This window comes from Manacus candei, unplaced genomic scaffold (genome assembly GCF_025592945.1).
Source record: "Manacus candei isolate 608988 ecotype Guabito, Panama unplaced genomic scaffold, ASM2559294v1 h1tg000150l, whole genome shotgun sequence".
NCBI classification, from domain to species: domain Eukaryota; kingdom Metazoa; phylum Chordata; class Aves; order Passeriformes; family Pipridae; genus Manacus; species Manacus candei.
Window position 1 is genome coordinate 554,909 of NW_026138198.1, and position 16,733 is coordinate 571,641.

Here is a 16,733-nt window from a genome sequence, read left to right on the forward strand (position 1 = left end):
AATTTGTCTGTTTTCTCCAATCTCATTTATTTAAAGAAAAAAAAAAAAAAAAAGACAATTCATTAGAAGTCAGAATTCAATTTCCTGTTTTCTTTCCAAACAGTGAAACAATCCCGTTTCAAGCCGCATGCCGGAGTACGGGGCTGTACGTGGTTCCTACTTGCACTAAGCACACACACAGGGCTGGAAGCCTTTATCCCTTCATCTCCCAACTTTCCCCAGTCTGTGGTCAGTCTTGGGATCAGCGATAATGGCCTGGACAGCTACGATGGCTTCGTTAATCTTGGTCTGCAGCTCCCGGAGCTCCTCTATGTGCAGCAGGCGGAGGATCTGGGCAGCCTCGTTGATAACAGCATCTGGGGAGGGGCAGGAAGAGAAACTTTCATTCCATCCATCATTTTTAGCTCACAGGAAGGACTTAAGAAGAGCTTAACTGGAGCTGGTGGTTGTGGTTTCCAGGCTGGCGATAGGAAACAACTTTCCCTGCTGCTACAGAGGGATGGGGTGTCCTCCAAAACCTCACCCAGCCCTCAAAAATCCAGGGTTGGGTCAGAGAATCAGAGAATCACAGACTGGTGTGGGTTGGAAGGGACCTTAAGGATCATCTCATTCCAACCCTCTGCCATGGCCAGGGACACCTCCCAGTGGAAGGTTGGTATGAAACATTCCAAGCAGCGATTTAGGTGGCGTGGAGCCAGACTAGTGGAGTCCCAGGTCACCTGGTCATTCTTTATAAATAACCCATCAGGTCACGCCAACTTGAGCTGCCTCCATTAGGTTTTAGGTAAATCAGGCAGCTAAAATCCCTGGAAGCAGCACAGATGTCCTCTGCTGGTAGCAGCAGGATTTACAAACAGCAGGATGCATTCCTTCCTTCCTTCCGCTGGGAAACGTGGCTGCCACGAAAAGCTGTTATTTAAACATGACTCTGAAACAACATCTTCCCCAGCTCAGATTTAGGCTTTTCTGTTCCAAACCCAAATGCTCAGGAGTGCTCATAAATAACCAGCTGGGAGGGAGGAATTCTTTCCACTCCAGGGTTTTTTTTACTGGACACATCAGCTACATATTTGACAGTAATAGGCTCTGTGGCTGTTCAAAAGTCACATTAGGAGAAGTGCTCACCTCCCGTGTCAAATCCAAGAATGTGCTTTTCCAGAGCAACAGGCAGACCCTTGGAAAAGAAAAAAAAACGTGTTCAAATGCAGTTAAAAATGTATGTTTGGTAAATAAAAGCAAGTAATGGCAGCAGGTAACTCTGGAGGAGAAGACACGAGTTTTGCTTGTGTGTGTTTGGTTACACAAGTCTCTGTCCTGAAACACCAGAGTTTTATTACAGAAAAATCTGCCTGGTTAATAATCCCCTGAGTTGTCAAGCAAACCCCATTGGACACACACTGCCTGCATTCAATCCTTAAAAGGCCAACACCAGGACTGGGAGAGAACACCCAATCCAGCAGCATCGCTCCCCAGGCGAACAAAAACCCTGCACAAACTGGGCTTTCTTAGAAACTTCTGCCTTTAAACAGCTGCCAGGTTTTAAGCACTGGATGATTCAAAAGAGCTGCAAAAACGCTCTGTAGTAAGAGTTTCTCGAGCTCACAGCTTCCAGCAACATCCCCCAAAGCATTTGCTCAAGTGTTAAGCTCAGGAATAAACTAAACATTCAATTTTTCTAAACACTTGCTCTATTAAAACACTCCAAGGCAGAGTTTATTAGTGGTCATTTACAAGCATTGCTCTGTTTCCTTTACCCTCTCCAGCTGTAGAGGAGCAGTCACGCTAAATAATTACTCACCATGTCTCAAAATGCACTTAAAATCAGACTTAAACATTGCAAATCTCAGAATTTCCTTTTGCTGCCTCAGTAATCTTTTTTTCGACGTTTGCCAAATGTTTTGCATTTGGCACAACAAAAACATTAAAGCTCAGTACCACCAGTTTCTGCAGTGATGGGGTTGTAAAGCTTCCAAATGGTGAGGATTTCATTTAAAGGCTTTTATACACGTGTAAAAATAAAGGATCTGAGTTGATCAAAATACACATTAAATACAAATTGGTGACTGCAACTCGTTACTTACCCCATTTTCAAAAAGTGGTTCTTTTCCATGGCTTTTATAGGCAAATATATGTATTTTTAAGATTGCAGTCGAACATCTCCACTGTTAAAACTGGTGATAAAAATGCCCCTAATGCCACTTCAAACAGATTCTAGCAATATATCAGACTTCCTACATGTATTTTTAAAGAAATTAGGTTTATACTTGAGGCTGCAAAGAGCTTCCTGCCACCCTGGTGTGTTTTTTGGTGTTGGTTTTTTTTTTCCAGTCAGTTCTTTGTGGATGAATTTCCCCAAGGCCACTGCAGGTTCCCCCAACACTGAGTGTCACCTTCACCTGGTAGCACAGCATTCCTCACCCTGCCTCCTTCCCACACTCCCTGTGTTTGCTGCTTTTTGGGAGGTGGGAGCTGCCTTTGGAATCCCCCCAGCCCACACCACAAGTAAAACAAACACATCCTCCTTTGCACAGCAGCTTCAGGTACATCAGGGACTACACAGACCATTTCCAACCTCAGTCCCCAAAAATTTAATTTATAAATGCTGCACAAAACACTTGCAATGGGCCTGACCACCACGGACAACTCCCCTGTAGCAGGAAGTATTAAAAATAAAACCAAATTCCCTGGGAGTGGGAGGAAAAAAGAGTGTCCAGATTTCACAGCAGGGGATAAAAATACCCACTTTGTCGTGCTTTCAAACATATCCCCAGGGAGCATCCCTAAAGTGATCCTGAAGGGCATCTGTTGTACTTGAACCTACTTGGGATACACTCACCAGGGGAGAAAAACCCAAGATAAAAGGCTGTCAGCATAAATCTGACTCCTGTCAGTATAAATCTGAACTCACTGAATTGCCAGCCATTCAAAGTATAACCTAAAAATCATATCTTACCTCGCAAATATCTTGCAATATCTGACCTTGACCACCCAACAAGATAAATCTCATTTTTACTGGGTACATTTAAACCACAACCACAGCAGTTTGTTTCCTCAGCACCACCCTCACCCCCATCCTTCAGTCAGAGAACATCTCTCCACCTATTTTACCTTTTCCCACTCTATCTTGATCTCACCAAGAAGGCAACTGGTGATATTTTGGGTATCAAGCTGTCTGCCATGAGCAGCCACAGCTTTTATTATTCATAACCTGTTTCTGAACACACAAAGTGCCACTGGCCAGCGTTTTGGCCATTAGCAAACCTGTCAAAATCAGCAGCAGAGCTCTAATTTTCCTTTCTTTTTATCCTGCAACCCTCTGCTTTGAAGATATTTTCTCCACTCCCCTGACACATCATGATGTTGATGATCTCTGCTGGCACAGACAAAGCTGTTTTCCTGCCTCTATCCCCCTGCTTTTTCTCCACCTCCCTTGAAATTCAGCATTCCCAAGGAGGATATGCTCCCAGTAATATTTATCACAGTCAGTGGCATCTCAACCTGAGACCTATCGAATATGAGCATCTCCCTGTCAGGAAAAAAATTCCCAGTTCCTCAAGGAAAATCCCATCTTGATCCCTGTGTGTCAGCTTTGCAGCTATGAAAACAACAACTAAAAGCTGGTTTTTATTATTATTATAGAACTTAAAATGAAGACAAGTCTCAGCTGCTTTCATATTTTTCTGCTCTTTTAACAGTTTTATGGATATACAAGTCCAAAGCTTTGATTTACTCTTCCAAGGCTTCTGGCAATTACTGCAACTCAGAGCACCTGTGGTTCCCTGTTGGAAAACATCCCCGGCAGTGTGATGATAATAAATAAATCATGGACTGTTGTGAGCAGCTGCCAGGAAAGATGAAGGGATTTGGGCTCTTTGAGCAGATCCAGTCACTTTATCAGGGACTCTCGTACTCAAACACCTGATACACCTGCAGGGCAGGTGAGGCCTTTCCCAGCTGTGTCCAAACTCAGTGCCAGCAGCTGCTGTGCCAAATGCCAGAGAGATGAGCAGAGAAGTGGAATGCTGAAGAAATGACAAGCTGAAAAACCCCCCGGAACACCTTCCCAACAGAGGTTACAAAAGAATTCTGCAGAATCTGAGTTTAAGGGTGGAAGTTTCCTTCATCATCTCTTTTTTTGGGGAAGAGAGGAGGGAGGAGTTGGATGACCAACATCTCATGCCCCAAACATGAAGTGTATGCACAAAACCAAACACTCCACACAAGGAATGTTTCAACCTGTTTGCACAGCCAGTGCTGCTGATTCCAAGGAAAAGCTGGGCCATACATTTCTTCTCAGACTTGCTGTACTGAACAGTCAGGGTAATGCTCTGGAAAATAACTAAGGGAAAAGCTATCCCATGATACATTACACAGATATATTTGTATCCAACTGAAACAAAAAGAGCTTTGCCTACCACCCTCCACAATCCTCTGGGTGTGTTGGGACCAGAGTGGTGAGGATAAAGGAAGCTTCCACCACCCTCCTAAAGGAAGTGTTGATACAGAACTGGCTTTGCCTGAGGGGACAGACATTTCTCATCATTAATTGATATGGAATAATTAACCCTGGACACATGGAATGTGCATACAAACCTCCTTGGACTGACTGGCCTTGGCGATGGCGTCCTGCGTCAAACGCTCCTGAACCAAAATGCGAATTGCCTGGGAAAGATATGGAAAGGTGAGAGGAAATAACTCATGCCTTGGTGCATTTCTCAGTAATTCCAAGGGAAAAGGAGCCAAAATTATAACTCAGCATAACCTCAAACCCAGTTCTGTGACAGTTTTTTCTGGAGAACTCTTTCAGACCTCAAACCTTTTCATTTCATTTCACTCCCGGTGTCTCACGCGGGTGTGTGAAGCAGCTTAACCAGAACAGACAAGGACATTAATTCCACATGAGTTATTTCAGCCACTCCTGGGCCAGAAACTGCAAAGTACAAGGAACAGCCCAAAAAGCTCATGATTTTTAGCCTGGAGAAAAGGAGGCTCAGGAGGGACCTTCTCACTCTACAACTCCCTGACAGGAGGGTAGAGCCGGGGCAGGGGGGGGTTGGGACCTTCTCTACTGGTAAAAAAACACAAGACAAGAGGAAACAGCCTCAATTTGCACCAGGGGAGGTTAAAATTGGATATTAGGAAAAATTTCTTCCCCAAAAGGGTTGTCCAGCCCTGGCACAGCTGCCCAGGGCAGTGGTGGAGTCCCCATCCCTGGAGGGATTTCAAAGCCATGTGGATGTGGCACTTGGGGACGTGGGTCAGTGGTGGCCTTGGCAGTGCTGGGAGAACAGTTGGACACAATAATTTAAAGGCCTTTTCCAACCTAAACAAGCTGATCACAATCCCAAAAGCAGCAGCACCACTTTTCTTTTTCTGTGATCTCACACCTTAAACGCTGCACCAACGTAGATTCTTCAGGAAGGAAATCCTGCTTCAGGATGGAATTCCTGCTAACAGCACCTCCTAGTAGGTGCTGGACCACCTTCCATATGCAGAGAAACCTGGAGCAAGGCCATCCACCCAGGTTTTAAAAGAGACTGAGAGCAAAGAGGAGTTAATTTTAGACTCAGGAACAAGAACAGCCTCGACTTTGACAATCCTGCTGCTCATCCGTTCTCACTGGCTCCAGCACATGGGATGAAATCCTATCGGAGCCATCAGTTACTGATCCTTTCCAGCTCTAAATGCCTCTAAGAATAACTGCAGGAATACCAGGCAGGCAGACTTCCACAGGAAAGAAGAACTGGGTCTGTCAAACACATTCCTCAGACTTTCCCTGATGAGCAGCCAAACGTGGCAGAAGCAGCTTTACCACTTCGTGTTTCTCCCCCAGGATTTCTCCCAGGTTTGGTCATGATTAAAGCTGAGCTGATCCTAGAAAGTTCCCACAAAATACTTCTAGAAATCTTTCTAAATGAAGAGAATAGCCTGGACAGAAGAATGATCTGATGAGGATTTTACCAGTAAATTCCAGCAGTGAAACCAGACCTTGTGAAAGAGAATTCCGAGTGCCTTTTGCCTTAGAACACGGATATCCAACTGTGTTACCCAGATGCTTCCTGATCAACCTGCCAGATTTAAATTAATAAAATGGGATTCCAAATATCTCTGCTTGCTCTGGGCCAGATGTCTGTGGTGTGCCTGCACCCTTTGGCTCTCCCTAAGCATCCTCTCCTGAGCGTCCAAGCCTTAACAGGGATCATAAATTCCCTCCGTGTGCACTGAAAACCTGCTTATTGTGGTGTAGAATGAAAAGTTTCACTGACACCTTCTAAGATCACCAAGCCAGCACTGCTGTTGTTCATGTAACATGGATTTTCATTGCAGGGATTTACTCTCACTGTAACTAACAGCAAGGAAATTCAGGCTGGTTTTGTCCAGCCGCGTCTGTCCGAAAAAAGCAAGCCTAGAAATGTAGGGACAGTGACAGAAATGTAGGGACAGTGACAGAAATGTAGGGACAGTGACAGAAATGGAGAACCAGTGACATAATTGTAAATGTATTTATGCAAAAAGCACATTCTATCTCTTCCAGCTGCCAGGAGCAAATTTGACGGACCCAGTAAAGTTTGCCAGCCCTGGACAATCCTGCAAGAAGAGGTGAAGGAATTCTGTCTGGAAAGAGCTGAGTTCATGCTGCAGATCCTCAACATCACCATTCCCAGCATCTCCTCTCTCTACCTCATATCCCTTTTCACTGATTTTTGTAGGATTTTAGGTTGGGTTTTTTTGGTAGGGGTTTGATGTAAGATCTCCACTGCTCTTTAAAGATTGATGAAGGGTTGAAGGGTTATTTTATCTTCCCAAAAAAGGAGGATACCATACTGGAGAGACTGAGAAAGAATGGATGGGATAACTGCAGGCTGAGAATTCCTTAAGAAACCAGGCTACCAGGATAACCCTCTTTCAATAGACCTGTTACAGACTTACACACACTAAACAAACTCCAATACTCCCGGTGTTTAGTTTCTCCAAAATAAGTTTGGCAAATATCACAACTACTGTCATGAGTGGAACTATAGGGGTTTTTTTCCAGTGAAATGCTTTTATTTTGGTGCCAAAGAAAACTCAGCTTATTTCCATATTTATGGCACGATCAAGTAGGAACTCGGGATTGCTACAGTCTCATAAATAAATGTATTTAAAAAATACAGTATGGGATTGACCCCAAATCTACTGAGTTCCACCAGTAAGTCCCAAATTTTCCTAAAAGCATAAAAAATATGCTTTAGAAAATTAATTATCCTATTTAGTGAGTTTAAAAGCCATAATTAGTTGTCAAAACTAAATTGACTCTAGTAATGACAAGGAATAAACAGTTCATAGGACCAAGAGAAGGAGGAGGAAACTTTTAACTGTGGGTCTCCCTTGGATGTTTGTTTTAAAACATCCTCTGCGTCATTAGCTCCTACATTTTCAAGTTTCTCTGAATTTCTAGCACTGGAATACAACCTTCTCCTTTGAGTATGTTCCTCAAGGAACTCTGCTCCAACTGAACTGTTTACCAAGGTAATTACCCCTGCATTAATTTCCAGGCTTTATGTTCTTCCCTGCTTGAAAAGACACAGAGAATAAGGGGTTTTTTTTCCCATTTGAGCCCAAAAATTCATATTTATCAGTAACTCTGCACCTCAAGCTATTAAACACATACCAGGCACTGGGGAAAAGAAGGAAGAAAGGAGATGGGACAAGGGGGAAACTCACCTTGAGCATCACCAAATAATCATCGTGGCGCTGGATCTGAAGCAGATTAGCCAAAGCCATCACTCCAGCCTTGAAATCAGGATTATTCACTGGAAAATAACCATTATCATTAAAAATATATGCTACTTTAACTGATTCCAGAAGATAAAACTGGCTTCCTGACTCCATGGTATTGGATTACTCCCTGGAAGTGTTCAGAGCACAGGTGGATGTGGCACTTGGGGACATTATTTAGTGGTGAACATGGCAGTGCTGGGTTAATGGTTGGACTTCATGATCTTAGAGGGCTTTTCCAACCTTAGCAATTCCATGACTCCAAGGCCATGGATACCCAGCAGCAAGGAACCACCTAATCTGGCTGCAGAACAATCAGCACTGGGCTTCACAACCAGGCAAAGGCTTTGAAAATAAAGCAAGTTACATGCAGGTGTTTATTTTATATCTACCTACATATAAAAATAAAATATAATATTTATAAATATAACATATAAATACAAATATTCACATCTACCGTACAGATATTTATTTTACACACTTTTATCACTGTGGAGCAGAACTGTGCCTGCTGGGTGAGGGCAGCACCAATTCCCAGCTGCCTTTTTGTAGGAGGAGGAATGGGAAAAAAACCATGGGGATAATTTTACAGCTATTTTCCACCACTTCCACTTTTAGTGAGAAAAAACCCAAAATTATTATGACAGGAACAGCTGGGGAAGACTGAACCAACACATAACACCTGACAGTATGGAAGTAACCAGCGTGCAATCATGATTCCTTGGATTTTTAAAAAATTTTTAAGGTATTTTGCTACTTCTTCCTCACCCAGAGTAAGTATTTATGATTTACAGAACTCTCTGCAAAGCTGTCAAGGTAAACACCCTTCAGCTGCTCCTTCACTGCCAATAAGAGCCCTCTCTAATTATTCATATCTGGGCACCTCGTTCTGCTGGGAAAGGTTCTCCCTGTTGCCCTTCCTTTTCCCAAGAGGAGAAGCTCACATCCATATGGAATTCACAGTGGAGCAGTTCCTCTTTAACAGGAGCACAGAAACAACTCTAACTCTCAAACCACTGTTCACAGAGAGGCACTTCCAGCAGGTGTAAAATACACGAGCTCTGCACTCCTGAAGCTTTAAACTGGGCTTTAAAAATCTGCATCACGGGATTAAAGAACTTCAAAGCTGAAGAACACACAGGCCATGGAACCCATTCCCATCCAGGAGGTTGGTGCACACTCACCATCCAGGTTAATCAGTGGCTCTGCATTTTTGGCCGTGTTGTCAGTGTTTTTAGCACCATCAGGGGTAGAATCCTTATATTTATCAGCTGTAAAATTAAGAGACAAACACGAACACCGTTAGAGCCAGTGACAAAACCAACCAGTTCCAAGTTTAGCACCAAGCTGGAGTTCACTATACCTGGATTTTTTGGGGTGTTTTAATTATCCAAGAGCCTTCTGAGCTTATAAACTGGTATTTTGGAGCTCCCTACTAATGTTCCCAAAGGCTGAGAAGCAGAGTGCAGGTATTTATATCCCATCCTTGTGTTGGGCAGAACTCAGCCCTGCAGGAATTATAATGGAAAACAGCACTTTGGCTGTTAGTTTTTTGCCCCCAGTAATTACATTTGCATCCCCACTCTCACTACAAGGAGATGAAACTGCTGTGACTGTGGAGATTTTGACTCAACTTTTTCATAACCTTGTCCTAGTTCCCAAGGGTTCCAGATCTACTCCCTGTAAAAGAAGGGTCTAAGAATAACTTATTGGAATAAGTGTAGTACTAAATATAATGCATTTAATACACTTCAGAGGAAGTTCTCATAAAGGCAATCCCACAGGGAGAAGGGGATAAATATGTACAATGGGGGTTGCTCTATCCAGAAATTAAATAATAAATGCAATTATGCTACTGCAGCCCCAGGGGAGCTGAAAAGAAAGAGTATGGGGCGAAAACAAGCACATGGAATTGTATTTATTTTGTTTAAAGATAGCAAGATATGCTTTTGACATTGTCTGAATTTGATGAATATTTCACAAAAGCACTGTGGATTTGTCTAGGGGAAGGTGTCCCTGCCCATGGCATTTGATGGCAGCTGACACACCCCACACCTGGGATGACATTCCCAGCCTGTGGGGTGCCAGGCTTGTGACATCACAGCACGTCTGGTGACACGTGGTGGGTGACAAGTGACAACCAGAGCTCAGGCTCTGTGAGCTGGGCCCAGGGTGAGCTGAGCAGAGACCCCAGCAGGATGTTCAGACTCTGTGAGCTGGGCTCAGGCTGAGCTGAGCAGTGATCCCAGCAGGATGCTCCGAGCGGAGCTTCCCCTGCTCCTGACCCTCGGTGTGTCCTGGCTCTTCCCCCGGGACAGCGGCTCTTCCTGCCCTCCCTCCTGGGCCACCCTGGTGTGGGATGTGCCTCCCCCGCTGCTGGAGCAGGAGGGCACTGCCAGGAGGGGCATCACCACCCCACAGGTGGTTTTTTGGAGCACCTCAGCCCTGTGCCTGCTGCTCCTGGGGTATCACCTTGGGCGCCTCCTTGCCAGAAAAGCCAGGAGACCCTGGAGAAAGGTGAGGGAACGGCAGGAGGGTGGTCTGGGAGCCCAAGGGGAGAAGGAAGGTCCTCCCCAGCCCTTTGCCAGCCCCAGGAGGCAGAGGTGGGGCTCAGCCACCATGAGGGAAACCAGGACAGGCTGAGCATCCCTGCCCACAGCAGGGGGTTGGAACAAAACGGTCTTTAAGGCGCCTTCCAACCCAAACCATTCCAAGATTCTGGCACAAGCTGTGCCTGGGGGGCAGCCCAGCCAGGCTTGAGTCTCTCTCCAGGAGAGGCCAAGCCCATCATCCAGAGAAGTCTCGGCCCCCTGAGGCCCCTCTGCCCTTTCCATCACAAGGCTCCCTGCCCTGTGCCTTCCAGGTGAGACCCTCAGAGATCACCTGCCGGGACGGTTCCTGCTGCAAGTCCTACTGGCTGATGCGCCGGCTCAAGGAGGATCCCGAGCTGATGAAGCGCTTCCGGAAGCACCTGAGCAACTGCAGGACATTTGCCCTGGACAAAATTCAGGTCAGGAGGAACCTGGCCCGGCTGGAGATGCCCCTGCCCAGGGCAGGGGTTTGGCCTGGAGGGTCTTTACAGGTTCCTTTCAATTTACAGGTTCCTTTCAACCCAAACGGCTCTGTGACCCCCCAGGCAAGGCAACAAGAAAAAGTGGGAAAACTTGGAAGAGGAGATGACAGACATTCCCAGCTCCAGCAGGGTTCTCGGGAAGGCAGAACACTGCAGGGGTCGGAATGAGCTGTGCTGTCCCTGTTCCTTGGGCCACCTTGGACAATAAACGTTTTAGATGCAACTGTGTCCAAGGTAAAAATAGCATGGAATGGATGCTCCAAGGGAGGGTACATTCCCTACAGAGGGAAGTGACACTGCACAGGGACACTGCAAAGTGCCTCTGAACCAAAGGGAAATCATATCCATGCCAACTGTTCAGGCTTCTCCACAGAAAAAGCAGGAAACAAGAAGACTTGCATCAGCAGCTAAAAAAAAATAAAAAACTGGACCCTCCTGCACTGCCCATGAACAACATTATTCCAGTAATTAGTCCCACAGGATTAAGTGAGGCTGCTCTCTCATTCTCAGTTAAACACATTCAAATGCCTGCACAGACCACCATAAAATTTTATTTCCTTAGGTAAGATATAAAGGGCCTCCAAATGAGCTGGAGGGACTTTGGACAAGGGCCTGGAGTGACAGGAAAAGGGGGAATGGCTTCCCACTGACACAGGGCAGGATGAAATGGAATATTGGGAAGAAATTCTTCCTTGTGAGGGTGGTGAGGCCCTGGCACAGGTTGCCCAAAGAAGCTGTGACTGCCCCATCCCTGGAAATGTTCCAGGTCAGGTAGGATGGGGCTTGGAGTACCTGGGCTAGTGGAAGATGTCCCTGGCCATGGCAGGGGGTTGGAACAAGATGGTCTTTAAGGTCCCTTCCAACCCAAACCATTCTGGGATTCCATGAAAATAAAGAGAAACCCCCATTTCCCACCCATTCTGAACCATTAAATCCATTCCCTCATACCATTGTCTCCATACTCCAGCCTAACAGCCAAGCCAAGAAGCCAATCCACTGTTTCTTGTCGTTCCTGTATTTTGAAGGGACAGTTCACGTCCTTCATGTACTGAGGAGCAAAGAGAAGAGAAAACAAACAGATGTTACTGACCTGTGTGAATTAATCTGGAGCACAGAACTGTTGTGGGAACAGTCACTCTCCCACAGGCCTTACAGGTAGAAGACATTAATTAACAAGAAGCATCATTGTGGAATTCCTGCTGTGGCATCTGATCCATCCAAGAGATATTGGAGTGTCCCAATCCACCTCTAACTTTGAGTCTGACTTTTATTAAAAAGGAGGTGCCACTGCTAAATGTTATTTATTGCCAGGCTGCACCCAGAGAAACCAACACACCCTTTCTTTGCTCTCTGCTCATGTTACAGAGCAACTGGAGCATGGGAAAGGGGAAAAAATGGCAGCAAAAGCTTCCCACCCGGAGCAGGAAGGAGGAATGAGGCTGCCTAAGGCTTTCACAATGCTGAAACCAGAGGATTCCCAGGGGCAGCAGAAGTAATTCTCCCTTTTTTAGGGATTGTGTACAACAAGAGAGGACAGAAAGTGGCTGACATTCTGTCTCTGCTCTTCTCAGCCCAGAGCACAGGATCCAGCCCAGGCTGCTGCCAAGACTCCCAAAGGCCAGGACATTCTGTTGTGTCCCTTTGCTGCCAGTAATTCCAACAACATCTACATTTATCTATAGAATATTGGAATGATTTAGGATCCCCCTGCAAAGCCTGAGCACTGCAACTCCTGGGCAGTGAGCGCAGCACGTGATTCCAGGGGGAAAAAAAAGTGGGATGAACGGGCTCTGAGCATTACAGAGCAGCACTTTCAGCTCTTTGCTGGGCTGTTTGGAAAAAAAAGGGAAATGGGGAGCAAGAGGAAAAGCTCAACAGCCTCGTGGTGACTCAGAATGAGCACAGAGGAGATCACCCATGCAGGATGGCTTTGTGCCAGCCATGGAAAGCCATCCATCTGGAATGCCACGAGGTGCAGAGCTGTAGCTTTCTTCCACATGCTGGCACAGCCTAACCCACTTTCCTTTTGGTACATGGGAATCATTAATGCAGAAAAGAAGCTGTTTATTTGCAGCCAACCTTCCTTCTGCTTCAAGAGCTGAGTCAAATCAGGCAAAAAAAAAAAAAAAGGGATCAGGGTGGATACTCCATCTCTTGTACAAGCTGAGTGCAAACCTTCTACAAAATTCTCCCACCTTAATAACTCCCCCAGTTTGGCCTCAAGAATACATTTAAATTCCTAGAAATATAAGAGTTCACTGACAGGACATATACTCAGAGTCATTTCCATTCAACAACTGCAGCAGCTGTTAAACATCATTTACACCAACACTTGGAAGTGTGTTTGGAACAAGGAAATACCTTCTCAAAGGATTTGGGCCAGTCATCACTGTGGATGTTCCTCAAATTCCCTCGGTCTTCAATCTTGTAGTGTCTGATTTTCTGGTCTTCCAGCCAGACAATAAAGTTCCTGAATTCTGTTTCATCTGTTGGGAGAGGGAAACAAAGCAGGAATTAACCAATAGCTTAAAGGCAGAAACAAGACTTTATTTTTTTTATGGTAAAAGCACTCGAGGGCATCAGTATTTGTATGAATTGGATCAAAACTTAAAGTATATATATATTTCTATCTAACACTAAAATCATGTATCCCCTGACCAATAACCAACCCTGAGTGGTTTCCATCTTTCAAGTCACTTCAAACTGGCTTGTAACTGACTGACTACAATAAAAGACATCATCAGCCAACAGGTTGGTTTTGTTGGGAATACCATTATAACTTATCAAGCAAAGAGGAAAAGTGAAAAAATGAGAGAGAAATTCAGTTTCTAGCTCTGTTTTCCAGACAAACAAGACAAAATTCCTCCCCAAAAAAAACACCACACAGATGTCATGGCCGCAAAGGCATTTTCTTCCTTTACTGTTGACTCAACTCTTCTTGCCTGTTGATTCAAAATCTCGTTATTTGGGAGCTGGAATTCCATATACAAAGGCTGTGGTCCACACAGGGATATTCAGACTGGATGAAGCAATTGGTCTGTACCTGTGCTACAGTGACAGAACCCACTTGTGGACACAGTAGGTCACATCTCTGGGTGTCACCAGCCCTCCAAAACCTTTTGGCATTGGAGGAGCTTTAATCATGGAATTCTGGAATGGTTTGAGCTGGGAAGGACCTTAAAGCTCATCTCATTCCACCCCCTGCCATGGGCAGGGACACCTTCCACTAGCCCAGGTTGCTCCAAGCCCCATCCAGCCTGGCCTTGAACACTTCCAGGGATGGAGCAGCCACAGCTTCTCTGGGCAACCTGTGCCAGGGCCTCGCCACCCTCACTGCAAAAAAATTTAATTCCTATTTATAATAAGAAACAGAGACACGGTCACAGCACACACAAAGGAAACCTTTGAGCAAGACCTTCTAAATTTTCTAAACTGGCAAAACAAACCTTTTAAGCGAAAAAAGAAGAAACGGTTGACCGGGAGGAACTTGGGACACGCAACAAAAAAGATGCGAGCACACAACATCCCAGTAAAACCACGCGATTTTATTATCATGTTGCAAATATTACCGTGTCCCAAATCCTGCGCTGCAGCTCAGCCCTGAGCCCGGGGAGCTGCGACGGGAGCCCAGCAGACCCTTAACTAGCTTATCCTAATTAACAGACTAGAATTATGAAGTGGTTTGGGTGGGAAGGGGCCTTGAAGCCCGTCCCGTGCGCGGGGACACCTTCCCAGACCAGGTCTCTCCAAACCCCGTCCCGGCCCCCCCCTCAGTCCCTCACCCCTGCAGTTGAACCCGGCGGGGTTGTGGTAGTCGAGCGCCGAGAGCTTGCGGCGGAACATGGTCCCGGTGATCCGGGTGATCCGGGTGATCCCGATCCCGGTGATCCCGATCCCGGAGGTGCCGGTGCCGGTCCCGCCTCCCCCGCTCAGGCCGCGCCGACGTGACGGGCCCGAGCGAAGGAAGCGCCCGCCCCCGGCCTCGCGCTCCGCTCACCCATTGGCCAGCGTGCTGAGCGGCAGCCACTTCGGCCAATCAGAGCGGCGGAAGGGGCTGCCGGGAGGGGAAGAGGCGCTCGCCCGCCTTCAGGGACACGGACGGAAGGGGCGGGGCCAGAGAAGGGGCGGGGTCATGGGGTGGGACCTGGGGTGGTGGGCGGGGTCTGCAAGGGGGAGGGGCCTGTGCCCGCCGCAGTGCGAATTGGGGGTGTGCGCTGGGCTGTACTGGGAGCCGTACTGGGAATGCTGGGTAGCTGTACTGGGACCACTGGGGAGCTGTACTGGGAATGCTGGGTACCTGTACTGGGAGCCCTGGGAGCACTGGGCAGCTGTACTGGGAGTGCTGGGAGTATTGGGGAGCTGTACTGGGAACACTGGGGAGCCGTACTGGGAGTGCTGGGGAGCTGTACTGGGAGCTCTGGGAGTGCTGGGAGCACTGGGGAGCCGTACTGGGAGTACTAGGGAGCTGTACTGGGGGTGCTGGGGAACTGTACTGGGAGTGCTGGGAGCACTGGGGAGCTGTGCTGGGAGTGCTGGGTACCTGTACTGGGAGCACTGGGGAGCTGTACTGGCAGTGCTGGGGAGCTGTACTGGGAAGATGTACTGGGGATCACTGGGGAGCATTGAGCTGCACTGGGAGCACTGGGGAGCAGTGAGCTGTACTGGGAAGAACTGGGAAGCACGGAGCTGTACTGAGGAGCACTGGGGAGCAGTGAGCTGTACTGGGAAGAACTGGGAAGCACGGAGCTGTACTGAGGAGCACTGGGGAGCAGTGAGCTGTACTGGGAAGAACTGGGAAGCACGGAGCTGTACTGAGGAGCACTGGGGAGCAGTGAGCTGTACTGGGCAGCACTATGGAGCACTGGGCAGCACTGGGCAGCCGGCAGGTGAAGGATGCCAGTTTAAGGGGGATTTTTGGGTGCTTTTCCCTGGAGAAGGTGATGAGCTCCGGTTCGGAGTGAGCCCACCCCCGTCCTTCCCCCCCTCTCCCAGGCCAGGGTGGCACTTTGCAGACGTGGTGCTGACAGCGTGACGAGCCAATGCAATCAATATTCATCCTGACATTTCCCTCCGTGCCAGCCCTTCCCAACGCTCCAGCTGGCAGCCCCCGGCTGCGGTGCCGCGATGGCAGGGTGGCTCAGGGATGAGCCAACCCCTTTCCATGGAACTCCCAAGCCCTGGGGGAACCTGGGGGGCTTCTGCCTCCCTTTTCTTTAGCATCATTCCTCTTTCATCTGCTGTATCTCCTCTGGCTTGTTCCTGGAGCGGTTTAAGGAGAGCAGGGGCTCCCTGTCATCGCTTCCTCCTTCAGCTTTCATGGAATCATGGAATCCTGGAATGGTTTGGGTTGGAAGAGACCTTAAAGCCCATCTCATTCCACCCCTGCCATGGGCAGAGACACCTCCCACGCTCCAAGCCCCATCCAACCTGGCCTTGAACACTTCCAGGGATCCAGGGGCAGCCACAGCTTCTCTGGGCAACCTGTGCCAGGGCCTCCCCATCCTCACAGGGAAGAATTCCATAAATCCCACCTAAATTTCCTCTCTTTCAGTTTGAACCCATTACTCCTTGTCCTGTCACTGCTGTTCCTGATGGAAGGTCCCTCTCTGACCTCACACCTGGAGCCCACGGGGGCTCCAGTGTGTCACCAATATGTGTGTAAGGGGTGACATGGAAGTGACAGTAAAGGCACAAAGACTCCAGCATGGATAAAAGGAGCTTGGGACTGTCCCCAGGGTGCCCTCAGCCACACCAGTGTCACACACTGTCCACCCCAGCAAGGAGGACCAGGGATGGATGCAGTGAAACCTCCGCTCTCCACCCTTCCTCTGCCTCTCTTGCCTTCATCACCCTCAGAACAGCCCTTCCCCTTCCTACCTCATCCCGTTTCACCCTGGATTTG

The 16,733-nt window shown here is 47.5% G+C and overlaps 1 protein-coding gene across 1 annotated transcript; it reads right to left on the bottom strand.

The window, feature by feature from the left end:
- Nucleotides 1–2: 2 nt before the first annotated feature.
- RTRAF (RNA transcription, translation and transport factor) lies at nt 3–14,809 on the bottom strand. The gene is made up of 8 exons (XM_051772199.1): nt 14,614–14,809; nt 13,193–13,317; nt 11,780–11,879; nt 8,943–9,029; nt 7,705–7,793; nt 4,594–4,662; nt 1,126–1,174; nt 3–356 (listed from the first exon to the last, which is right to left on the bottom strand). The coding sequence occupies exons 1-8, from the start codon at nt 14,672–14,674 to the stop codon at nt 202–204; spliced, it is 735 nt and encodes a 244-aa protein (XP_051628159.1). The 5' UTR covers nt 14,675–14,809; the 3' UTR covers nt 3–201.
- Between the last annotated feature and the right edge of the window lie 1,924 nt (nt 14,810–16,733).